The sequence below is a fragment of the Palaemon carinicauda genome, chromosome 4, assembly GCF_036898095.1.
Source record: "Palaemon carinicauda isolate YSFRI2023 chromosome 4, ASM3689809v2, whole genome shotgun sequence".
Classification (NCBI taxonomy): Eukaryota; Metazoa; Arthropoda; class Malacostraca; order Decapoda; family Palaemonidae; genus Palaemon; species Palaemon carinicauda.
In genome coordinates, this window is record NC_090728.1 from 86,860,739 (window position 1) to 86,880,294 (window position 19,556).

Sequence of the window (19,556 nt, forward strand, 5' to 3'; positions counted from 1 at the left end):
ATGTATATATATATATATATTTATTTATTTCTATCTCATACTGGGATCACACCCAAGTCCCTTCAAATGAAAGGCCAGGTTGCTTCCAACCATGCAACCAGAGGCTCTAAAGAAGTTGGAACCTAACTGCTAAATGCATTTCAGGATTTACTTAGCGAGACATCAGTCTCTTACCAGCAAGTTTACCCCGACACAATTGATAGCATTTAATTTGAATTTCCCCTATTGAGTCAATATGGATGAAAATCAACGCAATATCGTGCTCCAATAGAAATAATTTTCTATCATACTGGGGTCGAACCCTAGCCCCTTCAAATGAAAGGCTAGGTCACTTCCAACCATGCCACCAGAGGCTCCAAAGAAGTCTGAACCTAACTGTTAACTGCAATTCAGGATTTACCTGGTGAGACATCAGTCTCTTACAGCGAGTATTCCCTGACTTCCCTGCCCACCAGGTGACCCAATTGATAGTATTTACAGTGATGCCTCGCAACACAAAATTAATTAGGTCCGTAACGTAAAGTGATTTTTTTAGTGTAGCGAGTCGCCTTTTACATGTAAATAGCCTAATTTGTTCCAGACCCTAGCAAAACACCACATTAAATGATTATAAAAAGGATATTCGCCACTAAACAGTACTAAATATATGAAAAGTACTGTACTGTATTTTGATCATATAATAATAAATTAACATTAATATTCTGAAAAAGAAGTGTTTAATTAGAGCAAACAGTAAAAGTAAAGTAACAAAAATGTGGAGCCTTACCTTTGGAGTGAGGTGATATCCAAGAGCGAAGTGCGGGGCTGTAGAGGAGGATGAAAATGGCGGAAAACTTTTACGTACAAGTGGCAGAAAACGTAAACACTTAACTTTACAAAACAGATTTATAAATGACAGAAAACATCAACAATTAAATTTAGGGAACACATCTATAAATTGCAGGTAATATTAACACTTAACTTTACAATAAACTTAAGATATTTTTTTTTCTTTACTTTACATTTTCTATTTTCTAAATTTAATTACACTTCGTATTTTCTTCATCACTGCCACTTTTGTTTCTTAGCTGGTGCTTGGTCTGCTTCTACCAAAGGCCTCTTATTAAAATATTCGTCCAAAGAATCTCGTTTCTGCCAGCTTCTTAAAACTTTCCTGAGCGCACTTATCGGCATGCCAGCCTCGTATTTCTTTATTATTTCCATCTTCATCTCCATGGAAAGCATCATTCTCTTCTTTCCCTTGACATCAGCGACTTTCTTGGGACCCATGGCTAATGATGTATCGTAAATATCACACACGATAACAGTACATACTGTAAAATTGTTACAAAAGCAAAATCACAAACACCAAGTCACCGCGTACAATACCGTTGCTGGAACGAGAAGACATAGGAACACCGATACGTAGATGCACGATGGGATACAGTACAGTAGATGCTGACCAATCGGAAAGCAGGATCTCATGGTGATAACAAGCATCCGAGTAGGGAGATAACCAATGGGAACGCAGGAGGGTGGTAGCGAGTTTACGGGCTGGCGGCGCGCGAATTTTAAAATCCGTCTCGGATATGGTCGGGCTCCAGCTCCGTACCGCCCTTTCGTTGTCTGAAACATTTACGTGATCTGAGTCGTAAAATTCTTCGTATCTCCTTTCGTGAAAAGAAAATTTTGTAAGCCGATTCTTTCGTAGCTAGAGGTTTGACTGTAATTTGAATTTTCACTAATGAGTCAATATGGATGAAAATCAACTCAATATCATGCTCAAATAGAATTAAATTTCTATTTCATAGTGGAGTCGAACCCTAGCCCCTTTAAATGAAAGGCCAGGTCGCTTCCAACCATGCCACCAGAGGCTTCCTAGAAGTCTGAACCTAACTGTTAACTGCAATTTAGGATTTACCTGGTGAGACATCAGTCTCTTACAGCTAGTTTTCCCTGATCTCCTGTCTCACCAGGTGACACAATTGATCGTATTTAATTTGAATTACCTCTAATGAGTCAGTATGGATGAAAATCAACACAGTATTGTGCTCAAATAGAAATAAATTTCTATCTCATTCTGGGATCGAACCCTAGCCCCTTCAAATGAAAGGCCAGGTTGCTTCCAACCATGCCACCAAAGGCTCTAAAGAAGTCTGAACCTAACTGCTAACTGCAATTGAGGATTTACCTGGTGAGACACCAGTCTCTCCAGCCAGTTTTCCCCTACTTCCCAGCCCACCAGGTGACACAATTGATTGCATTTAATTCGAATTACCCTTAATGAGTCAATATAGATGAAAATCAATACAATATCATACTCAAATAGAAATAAGTTTCTATCATACTGGAATCAAACCCTATCTCCTTCAAATGAAAGGCCAGGTCGCTTCCAACCATGCCACCACAGGCTCAAAAGAAGTCTGAATCTTAACTGCTAACTGCAATTTCACGACTTCCTGGGCCACCAGGTGACACAGTTGATAATTGAATTTCTAATGGATATAGATTCCCAAATGTAAAATTCAATATTAAATGTAATTATGGTTGATATTTACAACCAGTGGGGATACCATAAAGAGGTGAAAGGGTTTGTGCATCGCAATGATCACCAAAGCTATACTAAGTCGACTTGCTGCGAGCGATCAGATGAATATCTACCGCCATCACCAATCCGTAGTGGCTAGTATGGTGATGAAAACTGGCTAAAACCAAGACATGTACACAACAACCCCGTCTCAGCCCCCAGTCCCCTGCAGCAGTGGAACAACTGCTTAAGGTGGCTGGCATGTGTCTGTACGTAAAAGAAATTAAACAAGATTTAAACATTAATTATGTAAAATTGCACTCAAAATGCAAACATTTGAATAATTAATCAAATACAGCACAGTACAGTATGTACAGGTACTTAAGGTCTCCCAAAATAATTCATATTTTTAAAATTATAGATTTATACAATCGGACTATACTGTACCCATCTATGGCAGACATTCGTCTCTATGTTAAGGAAATTAAACAAAATTTAAACATTAATAATGTACTGTACAGTATAGGTACACTCAAATTGCAAATATTTAAATGTTAAATCAAATGTAGTAAAATATATACAGGTACAGAAGGTACCCAAAAATAATTCAAATTGGAAAAACTGTAGATTCGTGCATTACAGTAACTGCAGACACGTGTCTGCGTTAAAGCAAATTTAAGCTAAAATTAAACTTGATTTTAACAAATTAACTACATAAACTACTGTAAATACAGAACATAACAATTTTAAATAATAAATGTCCATGACCTCACCAGTTTCATCCATATTCCACACTTGTTGTGTCTTGTACCCCTTCAACACATTGAGCTTTTGGAACTTGTCGGGGAAACGTGTCGCTGCCTCATTATTATTATTATTACTTGCTAAGCTACAATCCTAGTTGGAAAAGCAGGATGCTATAAGCCCAAGGGCTCCAACATCAAAAATAGTTCAGTGAGGAAAGGAAATAAGAAGTTTAAGAATAACAACATTAAAATAAATCTATTATATGTAAACTATAAAAACTTGAAAATAACCAGTGAAAGAGAAGTAAGATATAATAGTGTGCTCAAGTGTACCCTCGAGCAAGAGAACTCTACCCCAAGACAATGGAAGACCATGGTACAGAGGCTATGACATTACTCAAGACTAGAGAACAATGGTTTGAGTTTGGAGTGTCCCTTTACTAGAAGAGCTGCTTGCCACAGCTGAAGAGTCTCTTCTACCCTTACCAAGAGAAAAGTAGCCACTGGACAATTACAGTGCAGTAGTTAACCCCTTGAGAGAAGAATTGTTCAGTAATCTCAGTGTTGTCAGGTGTATGAGGACAGAGGAGAATGTGGAAAGAATAGGCCAGACTATTCGGTGTATGTGTAGGCAAAGGAAAAAAGGGATTTTGACGAAGGAAAAATCTATTTCTGGGCGAGAGACCTGTGCCGCCCAGTGAAATGCTCCTAAAGCACCATTTCTAAGGGAAATAACTGCTATAATATTACCAGAGAAAAAATGCATAGGAATGCTAGGTTGAACTAGCTCGCTCACCTATTGGTGTCGATATAAACTGGGGCGTAATATAATCAGAGGTCTCGCACCATTTAGACATTTCCTCTTCAAAATCCCTTAATAGTGAGGTGCGGTTCAACATCCCCTGTCGCGCATACTAGTACTACTAACTCTACCCACGCTTGCCCAACACTCCTTTATAGCACCCGCATACGCTTAGATCTTTGTTGTGTTTACCTCGGTGTTTTTTGGATTTTTTCTCCCTTCTACGCATCGATGGCGGAATCCCAAGTTACTCCATCGAAGGTGAGTACTTTATCCATGAGTTTTAAGCGTGAATGGGCAGTGTAGCCTTTGTTTTATTAATTCAGAGGGATTTATTCTAACCGTTCGTAGTTCCACGGCTCCTGCCCTTTCTCGCTAGTTCGTTCGTTATTTCTTTCATCATTGTTATTCGTTCGAACTTTTTGGGAGATTTTTACCTTTACACCGATTATATGCTTACAACTTTAGCGTATCATTATTATTATAGCTATGGTATCAGTGTTACGTATCAGTTAAGGCTTTCAGTTATGTTGGCATGCCTGCCCTCGTGCATGTTAGTGGATAGCGTTCCCGCGGGGAACTGTTTTGCCGTTTTATTGTAGGAGCATTTCACTTTGATATTATAAAAGACTATCGGTCTTATTTACGCTCCACATAGTTTTAAGTTTTGGTTCGAGTGGGACTCTCGCGTAGCTCTTTATTTGTGTTACTGTTGGGTATCTACCCGCTTCAGTAGTAAGGTTGGTATCCCTGTTTTCCATCTTCCAAGATGACTTCATGCTTCCTCCCTTGCCACTCGCTCGCGTCCCTCTCTTGCCATATTAATTTTGCATGCCTAGCCTTTTTACGTGATTACGCTTTTATTCATTATTTACTATTAAGTATTTATAACAGTTCATATTGTTTTTATTGTCACACTCCGTTATGATCATATTTCTGGGATTTTCCATGTTGTTTTAAGGGGATCTCCAGTTGGTAGCCCTGCCTACCACCACCTGTCCACGTGATTTCCCTGTACCCCCCCCACCCCTCCCAGAGCACGTCTCTCCTCTTATTCGAGGGTTGTTGGCTATGACAATACGGGCCAAGTATGCTTGTTCCTCAGTCTTCCCTCAACATTCCGACATATTGAGGACCGTGATTATCTCACGGGGTGCTACATAGTCTCATTCATCCCGGGCGGTTCTCGTCTCCCCCCTCCCGTCGTCTCGATTGGCCATCAGTCGGGGGAGGGGGAGGGCCGGGACCGCCGGGGACTATATCATGTGCCCTATCCATGTGATTGGGCAGTATACCTAATGCCTTCTTGGTATGGCTTTTGCTTTTAGCTTAATGGAATTAGGAATGAGACCTTATCTATATTTTTGGAGTGTCCCCATCATACGGTACCTCCTGCCATTATCGTTCGTAGTAGGACATATTATTAACCTACAACCATAGCATTCTACACGAATCATTACCTTCGTCCCGGTACGTCCGGTAGTCTCGTTGGTGGATCCCTTGGCTCCTCCAGCATTCTCCCACCGTACCCTCCCGTCATCAGACATTGGGACCTCCGGGCTTACAATACTGCCGGATCTGATGACACTGACACAGTTTATGATTCCTACTCTCCCTACGGAAGCCCTATACTCTCACGGACGTTAATGTATAAGATCATAATAATCGGAGTTCTTTGTTATATGTATTTTAAGGATGTAACTTTAAGTTTACTCTAAGTTTACTTTAAGTTTACTTTGAGTATTTCTGTTCCCGGTCCCCGGAACTGTTATTTATTACTATTCAATCCCTTATTTATACATCCTTTTCTCATCCCCGGCTCTTCCGGGTTCCTCTTGGAATAGTCTAAGGTTCTCTGCATGTTTAGTCTAAGACTATGCATTTTGCTTTAATTTCAAGGTTCGGATCCTCCGGGCTCCCTTCTAGAGATATTAAGTAGGTGTTCATAGACTATTCCTTTTTACAGGTGGTCCGCTGTCGGATGACAGCCTGCGCGGCCGTCCTTCAACAGCCCTGCGGACATGAGGTCTGTAGATCTCACGCCGACTGCGGGATCCAAATGGATGACCTGATAGTTTGGTACCCCGACTACGACCTTGTCACCACCCTCTCTTCGGAATCAGTGAGTCCTCTATAGGTCGTTTTTTCTACTTGCATTCCTCTTGCTTTATATAATGAACCTTTGGTTATCATTTCTCAGCTCCGTCTCCCGGGTTTGCTAACCATATCCCCGTTCTTTCAGAGTTCTCAAGCAGCTAAGACCACAGCAAGAGCCACCTTGAAAGTTTGGGTAGGCGGCTTCGCCCGTAACGTTAAGGCCAAGAAGCCTTACGTCCTATCTGAAGAATACTGCAACTTGATCTATCCCAACGCGAAATCTTCTGCAGCAGTGCCTAAAGAAGTGGCAGCCCCTATTATTGCCGACATTACAGCAACCCTTGGCCTTGCTCTTGATCAGGATACTGACCTCGGTGACGACCCCGACCCCATTGAGGACAATGTTGCGTCTCTGAATTTGGACTTGGAACCCATGGTTTTGGATGAACCGGTGACAGGTAAGGAGGTAGGTGAGGCAGGTGAGTCCGGCGCTAAGATCCCTCTTCTTAGCCCTTTTTCTTCGGCATCTAATTCTTCTTCCTTTCTAGGTTTTGATGCGAATTGTGAATCTACCCCAAGATCACACCCGGTTCCTCCCAAAGTTAAGTCTCAGAAGAGACCCTTAGTTAGGACTCGCAAGAATCCCACACTACCCAAAACAACCAAGCCAAAGAAGGCTTCCCTCCCCGGAGCCCCAAGTTGCTTAGCTAGCACCTCCTCTACTTCTCAGGACCTGGGAGTGCAGCCAACTTCCTCAGTTGCCCCGGCCAACTTCGACCCGGTGGCTCTCACTAATATGATGTCTAGGGTTGTCTCAGAGCAGATTAGCTCAATGCTATCTGCCGTTACCAAGAGACTGGACACCTTAGAAGGATGACTGCCTCAACAACAGCAGTTCCTTATCCCGGACGCCTCAAAACTCCCGCCTTTCACTAAAAATAACCCGTGGAAAATGGCGCTCCACTGCCCTTTCACTGACGGGATGTTGACCATCGAAGGCTTCGGAACCCAGCCCATTGAAGACTTTGAATTCTTCCCTCCCGGCCTTCAATTCCCCTTCCCCGGCTTCGCCCGGCTGACAGAAGAAGCTCTTGTCCGGCTAGATAAGGTCCCTAAGGAGACCGTTATCTTCCCAAAAGAACAGGCTCAGTCTGTTTGGGTTAGAACCCTGAACGAGTGGGGTTGCACGAACACCATGCTGACTCCCCACAAGAGCACATACACTATGTTTCTTGTGGACGAGCAGACCCCTACTCCTTGCGTCACCAAGATGGTGGACTTAGCTCTTCAGGCAGTGGCCGAAGACAAACCTTTGCCCCAGCTTCGGGAGACAGACCCTACATCTCTTCTGCTCCCATCAGATAACGAATGTTGGCTTAACATTCAGTCAAGATTTACCTCTGGTAAATTATCCGCTGATTGTGCGTCGACGCAATTTAGCGAACGTCTTCCAAGACTTCCCGAAACCTTAATTCGACTCAAGTTCGAGTCCCGGTCTAGGTTTAGCAGGAGCCTAAACGTCTCGACGATGGCGGAGATGTTTTCCCTCAACTTTGATGAGGAACATGCCTTTAAGGTCATGACAAAGGCCACCTTACAATCCTTGTTATCGGATTGCTATGACTTCTTGGTAGCCAAAATACGTTGCCGTAGGCATGTTTTATCAGAGGCTACTATCCGCCATGAGCCGAATAAGCTCATTAAAGCTTCCGCTTGGGGTCCGGACCTGTTCCCGGAGGACATGGTCAACTCGGTGTTGAGCGAAGCTGCCAGGGTGAATCAGAGCCTCAAGGTCCGTTGGGGTCTCACTCCTAAACGGAAGTTCGAACAGTCGAACGTTCAATCCCTGGGCAGGAAAAGGCTACGTCCTTATAGCTCTGCCCAGTTCCGCCAACCTCTCCAGGTAGTCCAGCCGATCCCGGTTGCTCAGACTATCCAACCCTCCACCTCCAAGACTCAGCCCCAAGAGGAATATGTTCTCGTCCCTAAAAGCCAGGTGGCTTCGAGTTCGTTCACCTCACCGGCTTACAACCCTACCTATGAGTCCCGGGGTTCCTCTCAAGGATACCAGCGGGGCAGGGGCCTTGGTTCAAGAGGTTCCTTTCAGAACAGAGGCAAGGGGAGATATTTCTCCCGTGGAAAGGGATCACGCGGAGGCCGTGGCGGAAAATCATCCAACTACCGAGAATCTTCAGGTAGGAGGGAGACTTTATGCGTTCAGGAGTCGCTGGAGGTTCAGTCCTTGGGCCTTCAGCATAATTTCCAAGGGCCTGGGGTGGAGTTGGATAGAAGGGCCTCCTCCACCGAACAAATTCCATCAACTCCCGACACCGGATCTGACTCTGTTTACCCAGGATCTATTGCACAAGAATGCAATCAAAGAAACAAAACATCTGAAATTTCAAGGTCGCTTATTCAGCGTCCCGAAAAAAGACTCAGACAGCCGGAGAGTCATCCTCGATCTTTCCCGGCTAAACTTGTTCATTCAATGCGACAAGTTTCACATGCTTACCGTCTCGCAGGTACGGACCTTACTTCCCCGTGGGGCCGTCACCACCTCCATCGATCTTACCGATGCTTAAAAATGAACTGTAACCAGAGAGAGGGATCCAGTGTAATACTGTCTGGCCAGTCAAAGGACATCATAACACTCTAGTGGTAGTATCACAACGAAGAAGCTGGTTCCCCAGTAATATTCACGTTTTTCAACCCAAATCGCCGCTTAAACTTATCAAACCAACCTCTGATGGCTTGGAAAGACATCTGCGGGGTTGCTAGATCTTGGCTGGTTGATGGCTAGGTATTATCCTCCGTGAAATGGTAAAGTAGAAACAGCTTTTTCCTGGACACTTTGCGAGTCGATGGTGATCCCCTTATGATGCTGGTCCTCAATTTACAAAATATGGCACTCTCCATCTTGAGCATGCCCTTTTCCTTCCCTTTAGATACAACTTTTGCACTGTAAGGGGCATTAGCAGCCACAGCAGCACGAATCTTAACAGCATTCTTCTCAATGTACCTCACAGTAATCTTGTTCATACCGAAAAGTGTTTTTAAGACTGCTTATTTCATTTCGTCCTTACACTTATTAAGGAATTTAACCTTCCCTTCAAGGGGCAAGATCTTCCGCTCTCGTTTAGCAGACCCTTCGGAAGTCGAAGCAGTTCGCTTGGGACCCATGATCTTGGAACAAAGGCAAGGCAAAATTCGTGCAAAATACGTTAGGATGAAGCGGGAGATGTTCACGTGAAGCCACACGAGGCAAGAGTGAGGCCGAGTCAGCGAGAGATGATGGGAGGTTGTGCTGGGCGGAAAGTGGTGCGAAGCGAGCCTGGTGCAAAGTGGTAATGTCGGTTTTAAATCGTTGTGCCGCGAGAGTACTTATCACGAACCAGCGAGTATGTGGTTGTTTATATAATAGGTTATACGGTTCTCTGTGTCGTGAAAGAGCAAAAATTGAAAAGAAAGAACCCGCGAATAAAAAGGGATAATTATACACTAACGGGGACAGAGAAACTGGAATACAGTAATGCCTCTCAAATACGAAAGTTTCTGTATACGAAAATTCATGTTACGAAAGAGATACGAAGATTTTTCCCCTCATGTTACAAAAAACCTCATGATACAGAACAAAATAATTTCAAAATTTGCTTGCTGCAAAACAGTAAACTCGCCACCATTGTCCTGCTCTCCCATTGGTTACCTCCCTACCCTAGTGCTAGTTACCGCCATAAGACCTTGCTCTCTTATTGGTCAGCATCTTTCCCATCATGCATCTACATGTTGGCGTTCCTTGACTATTTTGTTTGGCAGCGCTATTGTTCACTTTGAATTTTTGTTGGTGATTTCGCTTTCGTACTTATAGTTTTCGTGTTGCGTTATGCAACTCTTAATTCTATAGCCATGGATCCCAAGACTTGCTGATGTTCAAGAGAAAAAGAAGAGGATACTTTCTATGGAAACGAAGCTTGAGATAATCAAGAAATATGAGGCTGGCATGCTGTTGAATGTGATCGCTAAGGAATATGGCCGAAATTCGACGATGATAAGCACTAGCCTTAAGCAGAAGGAAGTCTATCAAAGCAGCAATACTTTCTAAAGGCGTGACTGTCTTTTCAAGTATAAGGAGCCACGTCCCTGATGAGAAAAAAAAAAAGTGCTTTGTCGGACCTACATTATGGCGGAAGAGAAGAAGCCACCCAGCCATAAGCATATAAAGGAAAAGCTTACCTTTGCACTCTGTGCCAATCCCATTGGGGATTGTAAGGTCAACCCTGTATTGAATTATTATTTGGAGACTCCTTGAGCTTTCAAGTCCCATAAAGTGCTCAAGAAGAAGTATCCGGTGATGTGGTTGGCTAATGTAAAAAACTGTAAAAAAAAATATTTTGAAGAGAAGCACCTCCATGCAAAAGTTTTGCTGGTGTTGGACAATGCCCCTGTTCACCCTCCTGGCCTCAAGGAAGATTTCCTTCTGGAATATTCCTTTATTAAGGTTCTCTACCTTCCACCTAACACCACCCCTCTCCTCTTGCCCATGAACCAGTTGGTGATTTCAAACTTCAAGAAGCTTTATATCATCAATAGCACAAACCTTACCTTGCGTGAATTTTAGAAGGAGCATTTCGATATTGTGATATGCCTTCGACTCGTTAATCAAGCTTGACAGGAGGTTTAGAGGCACACCTTGAACTCTTCATGGAAGAAGCTGTGGTCTGGTACCGCCTCCACATGAGACTTCGAGTAATTTGATGTAGGCCTAGCTGAAGTCAAAACCATTGAGGATCCCAAACCTGTTCCGCGACCTGAGATTGAGGAAATCGTATCACTTGGAAGGTCCATGGGGCTGATTGTTGATGAGGACGACATTGATGAGCTTTTCGAGGAGCACTAAGAGGAGCTTAAGACGGACTATCTGAATGAGTTGGAAGCCATGCAACTGATCGTTATTCAGGAACTGTTCTCTGGTGGCGAGGAGGAGGAGGACAGAGATACGACTACGACAACTGCAGAAATCAAGGAGATGCTATATCATTATCATAAAATGGCCAATTTTATCGAAAAGAAACCCCTGAAAAGGTTCACACAGGTTGTGTTCTTGGCATTTTCCTCAGTCATTTAAGGAACTTTTTAAAAGCTGGCAGAAACAAGTTTCCGTGGACCATTATATTTTAGAGGTCATTAGTAGGTCAAGGTGAAGGTCAAAGTGATCCGAAAAAATGGAAAAGAGGTAGTGAAGAAGAAATTGGTGAAATTTAGAAAGTACAAAGCATAAAGTGAAACAAAAATAAAATAAATAAATAAAAGCAAAAGAAAAGAAATTTAATATTAAGTTTTTGTAAAGTCAAGTATTAATGTTTCTGCCATTTGATAATGTTTCGTAAAGTTAAATGTTAATGTTTTATGCCATTTGTTAATGTTTCGTAAAAGTGAAGTGTTCATGTTTTCTGTCACTTGTTAATGTTTCCTGCTGTTTGTCCTCCTCTACCACCACTTTAGCTTTTGGACATTGCCTCACTCAGAAGGTAAGATTCCACAGTTTTGTACGGTATTACTATTTTCCGTTTATATGTTCGAATAAATACTGCATTTGCAGCTATTAACAGTTAGTTTACGTATATTGAATGATTCAAATATATGTGGCTGTATTTCTTTGTGATTATAGCTTTATTGTTTGTAAAATTTAATTTTTTTTTTCATAGGGCTTGGAACAAATTAAGCGATTTACATGTAAAACGTGACTTATACAAAAAATCTTACTACGAAAACCAGTCTAGAACCAATTAATTTTGTATCCTGACATATTACTGTAACAGCCCCTGGAACTTTGCTTCTTACCATTAACTGCTAGAGTGTCTCATTACTTTACTAGAGGCATTTGTCTATTGTAAGGAAATAAAAGGGGATATATTTTATAAATTCTATTCGTAAATGTTGATAAATAGAGCTTCTGGATAAGAGGCAATATAAACATCAGAGGAGTTTTATAGAAATAATAGTGTACATGTAATCTCTGCTTATGAATTATAGCTGCAAGGCTGTATAGTACATTGTCTCCGAAGGTACTTCAAAGTGGTATACAGTATAATGTATCTGGTGATAATGAGTTTCAAATGTGGATGAATTGTTTGATGATAATCCTTTTTCCTTAATTGTGGACAATTTAATCAAAGGGTACACTTTCCATTTTGAGGACTTTCTAAGTTTGTTTCCATTTTCACCACTAATGCTCATGCTTACAATTTTATAGGCAGTACAGCGTAGATTATAAACTGGAGACTTATCTCAAAATTGCTCGTCTATATCTTGAAGATGACGATCCAGTTCAAGGGGAAGCCTATATTAATCGGGCTAGTATTTTGCAGGTATGTATGTGTTTTGTGTGTGAACACTTTATTTATGCTATTGATGTAATGAAGAATAAGATTTAAATTTTGATCCATTGCTTATATCCTATTTGTCAGTTTTGCTCTTTGTAAGACCATCTTATGTTTTGTCTTATGTGCATGTAAGAAAGAACGATCAAATAGTACTTCAATTCTCAAAAATTTTAATGGAAGTTTGTTTATTAGAAATAGAATTAATCAATCAGTTTACAATGATGTTTATTGTGTATTATATGACAATGATATTCATTTGTCTCACTGCAATTTTTTATTATTCTTTTTGCAGGCTGAGTCAAAGAATGAACAGCTGCAAATATATTATAAAGTGTGTTATGCGCGTGTTCTTGACTATAGAAGAAAATTCATTGAAGCAGCTCAGCGATACAATGAACTCTCTTATCGACCCATTATTCATGAAGATGAGAGAATAGAAGCATTGAAGAAAGCGTTGATATGTACTGTCTTAGCTTCAGCAGGTGAGTGGCAATTCATGATTTAGCCTTTCATATCTCTGTATGGCATTGTATATAAATTGTATTGTAACCTCAAGAAATTATTTAAGTATATTACATGCACTTGCTTGACAGGAGACAATCATATGCAGACATACATTAGGCTGGATTGGGAAGTCAATGAAATACTTTAGGGGTAGAGAAAAAGATTGGGAGAAGGTGAACAAGAACTTACTGCGAATAAAAAATTTTCTACAGGTAACTAAATACAGAGAAAAGTGGATGGTTGAATGAATTTCAGATAAATTATTAATCTGTCCAAAATAAAACATTCTTTGGTTGATGGATTGAGTATTTTGATTATTTTTAATGCATAGGATAGAAAAGGAATTGGTGAGTAATGCAAGAGTGGAAAGGTTTAGTGTAAAATTTAAATTTTCTTATGAGAATGTGTGGGGCATTAAAAATTCATCATCTAGAATAGAGGACAGGTTGTTGATGGCCATTTTCTAATTTTTATGACAAATGAAGTATATTTTAAGGTATTGGAGACTGACTAGTTTAAGGGTACGCCTATATGATCAAAATATGAAATTGTTCCGTAACTGGAATATAAACCTACACTATTTATTTAGGGGTACAGTGAACCCTCGTTTATCGCGGTAGATAGGTTCCAAACCTGACCGCGATAGCTGAAAATCCGCGAAGTAGGGATACCATATTTACGTATTTATTTAACATGTATATTCAGACTTTTAAAACCTTCCCTTTACGTAGTACTGTTAACAAACTACCCTTTAATGTACAGAACACTTAATGCATGTACTACAGTACCCTAAACTAAAACAGGCACAAATATTAAAGGCGATTTTATATCATGCGTTTCCTAAACACACCAAAAAGCACGATAAAAAATGACAACCAATGTTTTGATTACGTTTATCTCTGATCATAGTGAAGAAACAAACGCATTTACACATCTGTGTATAGGTTAGTTTTTGCATCGATTATATTGATTATATGTTGATTTTGTTATTACCAATGTTTTACTTAATTTTTCTTAGGACTTCCAAATAAATGAAATGAATCCCATTTATATAATGTTTTTCTTTATGACGCCGCCTGAAACGGAAACCTTCCATTCGTTTACTGTACGCTCCATCTTTGATCGTAATAAACAAACGAAGGCATTAAACGCGCATGATGAAAGTGATAAGTAATGATATTAAAAGCTTTTAGTAAATATGTTATTACAAATATTATTTACCGTATCTATATAAAATCCTACATACGTAGCAAAGCAGGAAAACAATTTTTTTTTTTTTTGGCGTTTAATCAACAGTAACAAACTGCCGCTAATGACCGAATGATAATTTACGAGAGAGAGAGAGAGAGAGAGAGAGAGAGAGAGAGAGAGAGAGAGAGAGAGAGAGAGAGAGAGAGAGAGAGAGAGAGTGAGTGAGTGAGTGAGTGAGTGAGTGAGTGAGTGAGTGAGTGAGTGAGTGTGTGTTGTTTTAAATGTAATAAACAAAAAAATATGATAGGTTATAACATGTATATTCAGACTTTTAAAGCCTTCCCTTTACGTAGTACTGTTAACAAACTACCCTTTAATGTACAGAACACTTAATGCATGTACTACAGTACCCTAAACTAAAACAGGCACAAATATTAAAATGTTAGAATATTAAAGTAGTATAAAAAAAATAAAGATTGTTACTGTACTCACCACGAAAGAAGTTGTAGAAAAACTTGAATGATGATGGCGATGAATTTGCTGCACAGTAGAAATGATGATGATGAAGTTGATGATGTCTTCTACTGTGCAGCCAATGATAGTATTTTATGTCTCTTCAGACGGAGGTGTCTTTTCCTGGGACACCTCTTCAACTTCTTCTTGGGACACTTCTTCAATTTCTTCCGAAGGCATAGTAGCAGGAGGAACTGGCTCTTTTTTGCGAGGCTGGAAGAACATTGTGATCGGAAGTTGCTGCCGCTGCTTCTTTTTTCGCTCGAAGAGCATCCTGTAGGGAGTCATGTCTTCATCGATTTTGTTGCAGAATTGCATAGCACGAACCATATCCTCGTCCCACTCTTGCGACAATTCTTTCAACTCCTTCGCAAGGTTGCAGAGCTTGGCAAGCCGTTCTAATGTTAAGCCCGTTTCTTCGACATTTTCTTGGGTCTCTTCCTGTGTTTCACTGTCTTCTTCACTGGCCGATTTCGTCAGGTCTTCGAGGTCTGCGTCAGTTAGCGGCTGGGAATGGCAGTCCAACAACTCGTCGACGTCTTCAGTCGTCATGTCGCCAAACCCGTCACCTCCAATTATCGCAGCCAACTGCACAGATTTCCGTATTGCAGAGTGTTGAATCTCAGCAGGTGTAAATCCCTCGTCATCGTAAACAATCTGGGGCCACAACTTCTTCCAGCTCGCATTAACAGTAGCAGGTTTCATTTCTTTCAGTGCCTTCTGGATGTTCTGTAGGCACGTGGCTATTGTGTACTTCCGCCAGTATGCCCTCATCATCTTGGGCAGCATCCACACACGCAACGAGGTCCGCCAAGGTATTCTTCGTGTAGAGGGCCTTGAACACCCTGATAACCCCCTGGTCCATCGGTTGAATTAATGACGTTGTGTTGGGTGGCAGGAACTCAACCTGAATGCCCTCATGCGACAGATCAGGTGCGTGTCCACCAGCGTTATCCATAAGGAGAAGGATCTTAAATGGCAAGCCCTTCTCTAAGAGATATTTACTGACTTGCGGGATAAAACACTGGTGGAACCAGTTGGAGGTCAGCATCTTCGTAATCCATGCTTTTGGATTATGCATCCAGTACACGGGAAGGAGATTCTTATTTTTATTTTTCAAAGCACGAGGGTTTTTCGATTTGTAAATAAGCCCCGGCTTTAGCAAAAATCCAGCAGCATTGCCACACATCACGAGGGTAACACGATCTTTAAATGCTTTAAATCCAGAGGCTTTGGCTTCTTTGAACAGGAAAGTTCGCAACGGCATTCTCTTCCAAAACAAGCCGGTCTCATCCATATTAAACACTTGTTCGGGCTTGTATCCACCTTCAGTGATAATGTTCTTAAATGTCTCATTCGCGTAAGTTTCAGCAGCGGTAGTGTCAGCGGAAGCAGCCTCGCCATGCAGGGAAACGCTTTTCAGGCCGAAGCGTTTCTGAAACTTCGCGAACCGTACTTTGCTGGCGGAAAAACGTTGTTTCTGAGGCTGAGAATCAGTGGATGTCCCTGCTTGAGGTTCATCTAGTACATCATCTTCGTCTTCTTCAGCATGGTCGCCATCATCGTCTTGAGGTTCCTTTGCCGCAAAATTCTCATACAAACCCAAAGCCTTGGTTCGGATGGTGTTCGTATCCAAGGCTATGTTCTTCTTCCGGCAGTCGGCAATCCAGACTGCTAAAGCACCTTCCATACTGACAATCGTTTTATTACGAGCGGTAACAACTCGCTTCGCTGACCTGCTAAAGGTGATGGCAGCCGTCTTTCTAATGTTCGCCTCGTCCTTCTTAATGTAGCGAACGGTGGATTCGTTCACTCCAAAATGGCGGGCTGCGGCCGCGTAACTTCTCCCTTCTTTCAACATATCGAGAAGTGTCACCTTCTCAGCAATCGTCATCATCTTTCGGTGGCGGTTAGGCTCACTACCAGCCTTAGTAGAAGCAGAACACTTGGGAGCCATTGAACGCTTGGGAGCCATTGTAGGGGTTAAACAGAAAGTTCAACAAAAAGTTCAACTTCAAACAGTCACGCACAGCACAGATTAAACGTAGCAGCATCTACCCGGCGAGAGAGCGGCAAACAAAGTGGCCGCGAGAAGATGTTGCAGATTGGAGAAGCGGTCAAAACACCAATCACAGGCTAGATTACAAAACTTGGGAGCTGATTCGTCATCTATCAGCACTGGAACCAATCACAGTCCGTCTTACATGCTACGTAGTAGTTACAAATTCAAATACAAGGTACAGTAGGGTCCCGAATTATGCGAGAATTTGGTCGATGAAAGGCCTCGTGTAATTGGAAATTCGTATATTTCGAAACACATCATGGCGGCAAACAGCAACCTACCCGTCAATTTTTTTTTCACTCCATTTCTAGCTTTCTAGCTATATATATACTGTATATACACTGTGTGTGTGTATGTATGTGTGTATGTATGTATGTATATATATATATATATATATATATATATATATATATATATATATATATACTGTAGCTTTTATCTTAACAATACTGTAAGAAATCCTTCTTATAGATTTTTTTTATAAAATACTGTAAAAAATTTCTTTTATGGATAAATAAAACAATAAAAAGTTGTTAAAGTTTTGATAATTTTCTATGACTGTAGTATTTACTACTGTACTATGCATAGCTTACTGTTTTCAGTATTTTCCGAATGATGTAGAATTATTTCCTATAGATACAAAAAACAAAAAAGGGTTTTCAAGGTTTGATACAGTACGTATCTAGCAATAGTTAAAAATTACAGTATAGTACTGTATATCCATGATGACACTCCCACACGTAAACACGGCCACTAGGCGCAAGTGTGCAATAGGCTGCTGTACGATAATCACGCTTTTTTTGCCCTGAGCGGTCATTTCACTAATGATAATTTCTGGGTCGATCTGTGGCGCCGGGTGAAAAGTCCTTCTTGTATATGTCTTTTCTGATAAAACCTTCCAATTATACCAGAGAAAGATAAAAGCATGGAATGCTGAGGTTACAACCCTCGCGCGAGCACCTTTTAGGTGTCGTGTATAAAGCAAAGGCGCGTGAAATCCACTATTCACAGGTTGTCTTCCATTTAGTTAATTCCTTCGTCAAAGGGATGGGCCGATACAACGGCCCTAGACACACCCCCATCGCCGCACCACCCACGCCACGACGCGAGCGCCATCTGAACAACATCCTTCTTTTTGGAATACTAAGTGTTGATTTGTTTTGTGGTGCTCTCGGTCTTTTTTATCAATCGTGGATTTATTTTGTCATGTCCGAAGCTCCATCTTCACACATTCCAATGTTAAGTACCATAGTTTGTTTTGACAGTATTTTATTGTACCGGGCTTTTGTTTTATATCCAGTATAGTCTGTTTTATTATTCCCGTCTGGCCTTTCATGGCGGCCATTGTTTGTTCACTTGTTGGGAATTCATCTTTGTCTGCCCGTTTAGTACTCTGTCACTTAGGTTCTTGGTTAAGTCCCTGGCCTTATGCCTTTAGAACCGTTATTATTTTTATTTTTATTTTTTTGTGTATTTATGCTCATGGTACTTTTTGCTAGTAAGTCCAGCCTACGAACGAGATAGCGATTTAGCTTTGTATTTGTTTAGTGCCCGCCCCTCCGAGGCGTTCGTCACTCGACTGTGCTATTTATTTAAAGTTTTAGCAGATGCTATTCTTCGATCGTAGTGTTATATGGATGTACATTTTTATTTTATACGTTTATAATAGTGTTGTGTAATTTTTAGTCCTGTTTTTGTGTCCAAGAGAGCGAGAGATTGGGGTCCCCGTTTTCTGTTCGCAGTCACGAGTTACCCCTTTCTCTCGTTTTCTTTCTTTGCTCTGGTGGTTGAGCGGATTTCCCGTTTTCCGTTTTGTGCGTTCAACGGGTTCTCCCTCCCTCACCTCTCCCCCTCGGGGTGGATGATAACTTACGAGTTATTTATTTTTCGTGACTTTTCAATTGTTAGCGTTATTTTGGTCCGTGTTCGTCCTCTCCCCGTTACGGCTCGGGAGTAGTTTATGAACGTTTTCCACTCCGCCTTGAGTTCTACTCCGGCTTGAGGGATTCTCAATGACTTTCGTTCTATTGTTATATTTATATATTGTTTACTACATGGGACGGGCTTCATATTGTTTAGATACGACCCTCCGGTGGCCCTTACTGCGGTCTCAGGCCACGGCCATATCCACAATAGCCATTGTTATTACAATTGTGTTTTTATTCACAATAATTATTCAGGACCTTTCTTCTCCCTCCGGCCTCACCGGAGGTTGTAAATACGCTTTGCTATGATCTAAGCCTTAGCCTTTAGCTGCGGCTTGGCTTTTATATCTTCACAATTGAATTATTAGCCACAATTGAATTATTCAGGGTATCTCATTATCCTCCGGCGTCACCGGAGGTCGCCCATACACTTCACACTTATATTTGCCTTGCCTTTGGCTAAGACGGCATTATTCAGGACATCTCATTACGCTCCGGCTTCACCGGAGGTCGCCCATACACTTAACACTTATATTTGCCTTGCCTTTAGCTAAGGCTGGTGTTTATATTTATTTTAAGGGCATGTCACTGCTTCCCCGACCCTCGCAGGTCGGCAGATTGCTTTAAGTTATTTATCCTTATGTCATTAACAGACATTAGGTAAATTACAAATATACAAACATTTGGATATTATAGTGCCAACAATGGTTTTGGCCGAATAGCGATTTAAACGTTTGCGATTTAGTCTGTTAGTCTGTTAGTTTGTACTCGCCCCAGGAAGGCTCGATTTAGACTATATCCTTATTTATTGGTTACGTTGTCGTTATTCT

The 19,556-nt window shown here is 41.3% G+C and overlaps 2 protein-coding genes across 2 annotated transcripts in view; both read left to right on the forward strand.

Moving 5' to 3' along the window:
- Window positions 1–19,556, forward strand: part of CSN4 (COP9 signalosome subunit 4) — a 296,826-nt gene that overhangs the window by 185,901 nt on the left and 91,369 nt on the right. Inside the window, exons 5-6 of the mRNA XM_068371437.1 lie at window positions 12,402–12,516; window positions 12,824–13,013. Coding sequence (XP_068227538.1) covers window positions 12,402–12,516; window positions 12,824–13,013 — 305 coding nt within the window. The remainder of the gene's footprint in view (window positions 1–12,401; window positions 12,517–12,823; window positions 13,014–19,556) is intronic.
- Window positions 4,183–7,028, forward strand: LOC137638971 (uncharacterized). Its single transcript, XM_068371305.1, has 4 exons — window positions 4,183–4,315; window positions 6,021–6,176; window positions 6,297–6,609; window positions 6,700–7,028. The coding sequence occupies exons 1-4, from the start codon at window positions 4,286–4,288 to the stop codon at window positions 7,026–7,028; spliced, it is 828 nt and encodes a 275-aa protein (XP_068227406.1). The 5' UTR covers window positions 4,183–4,285.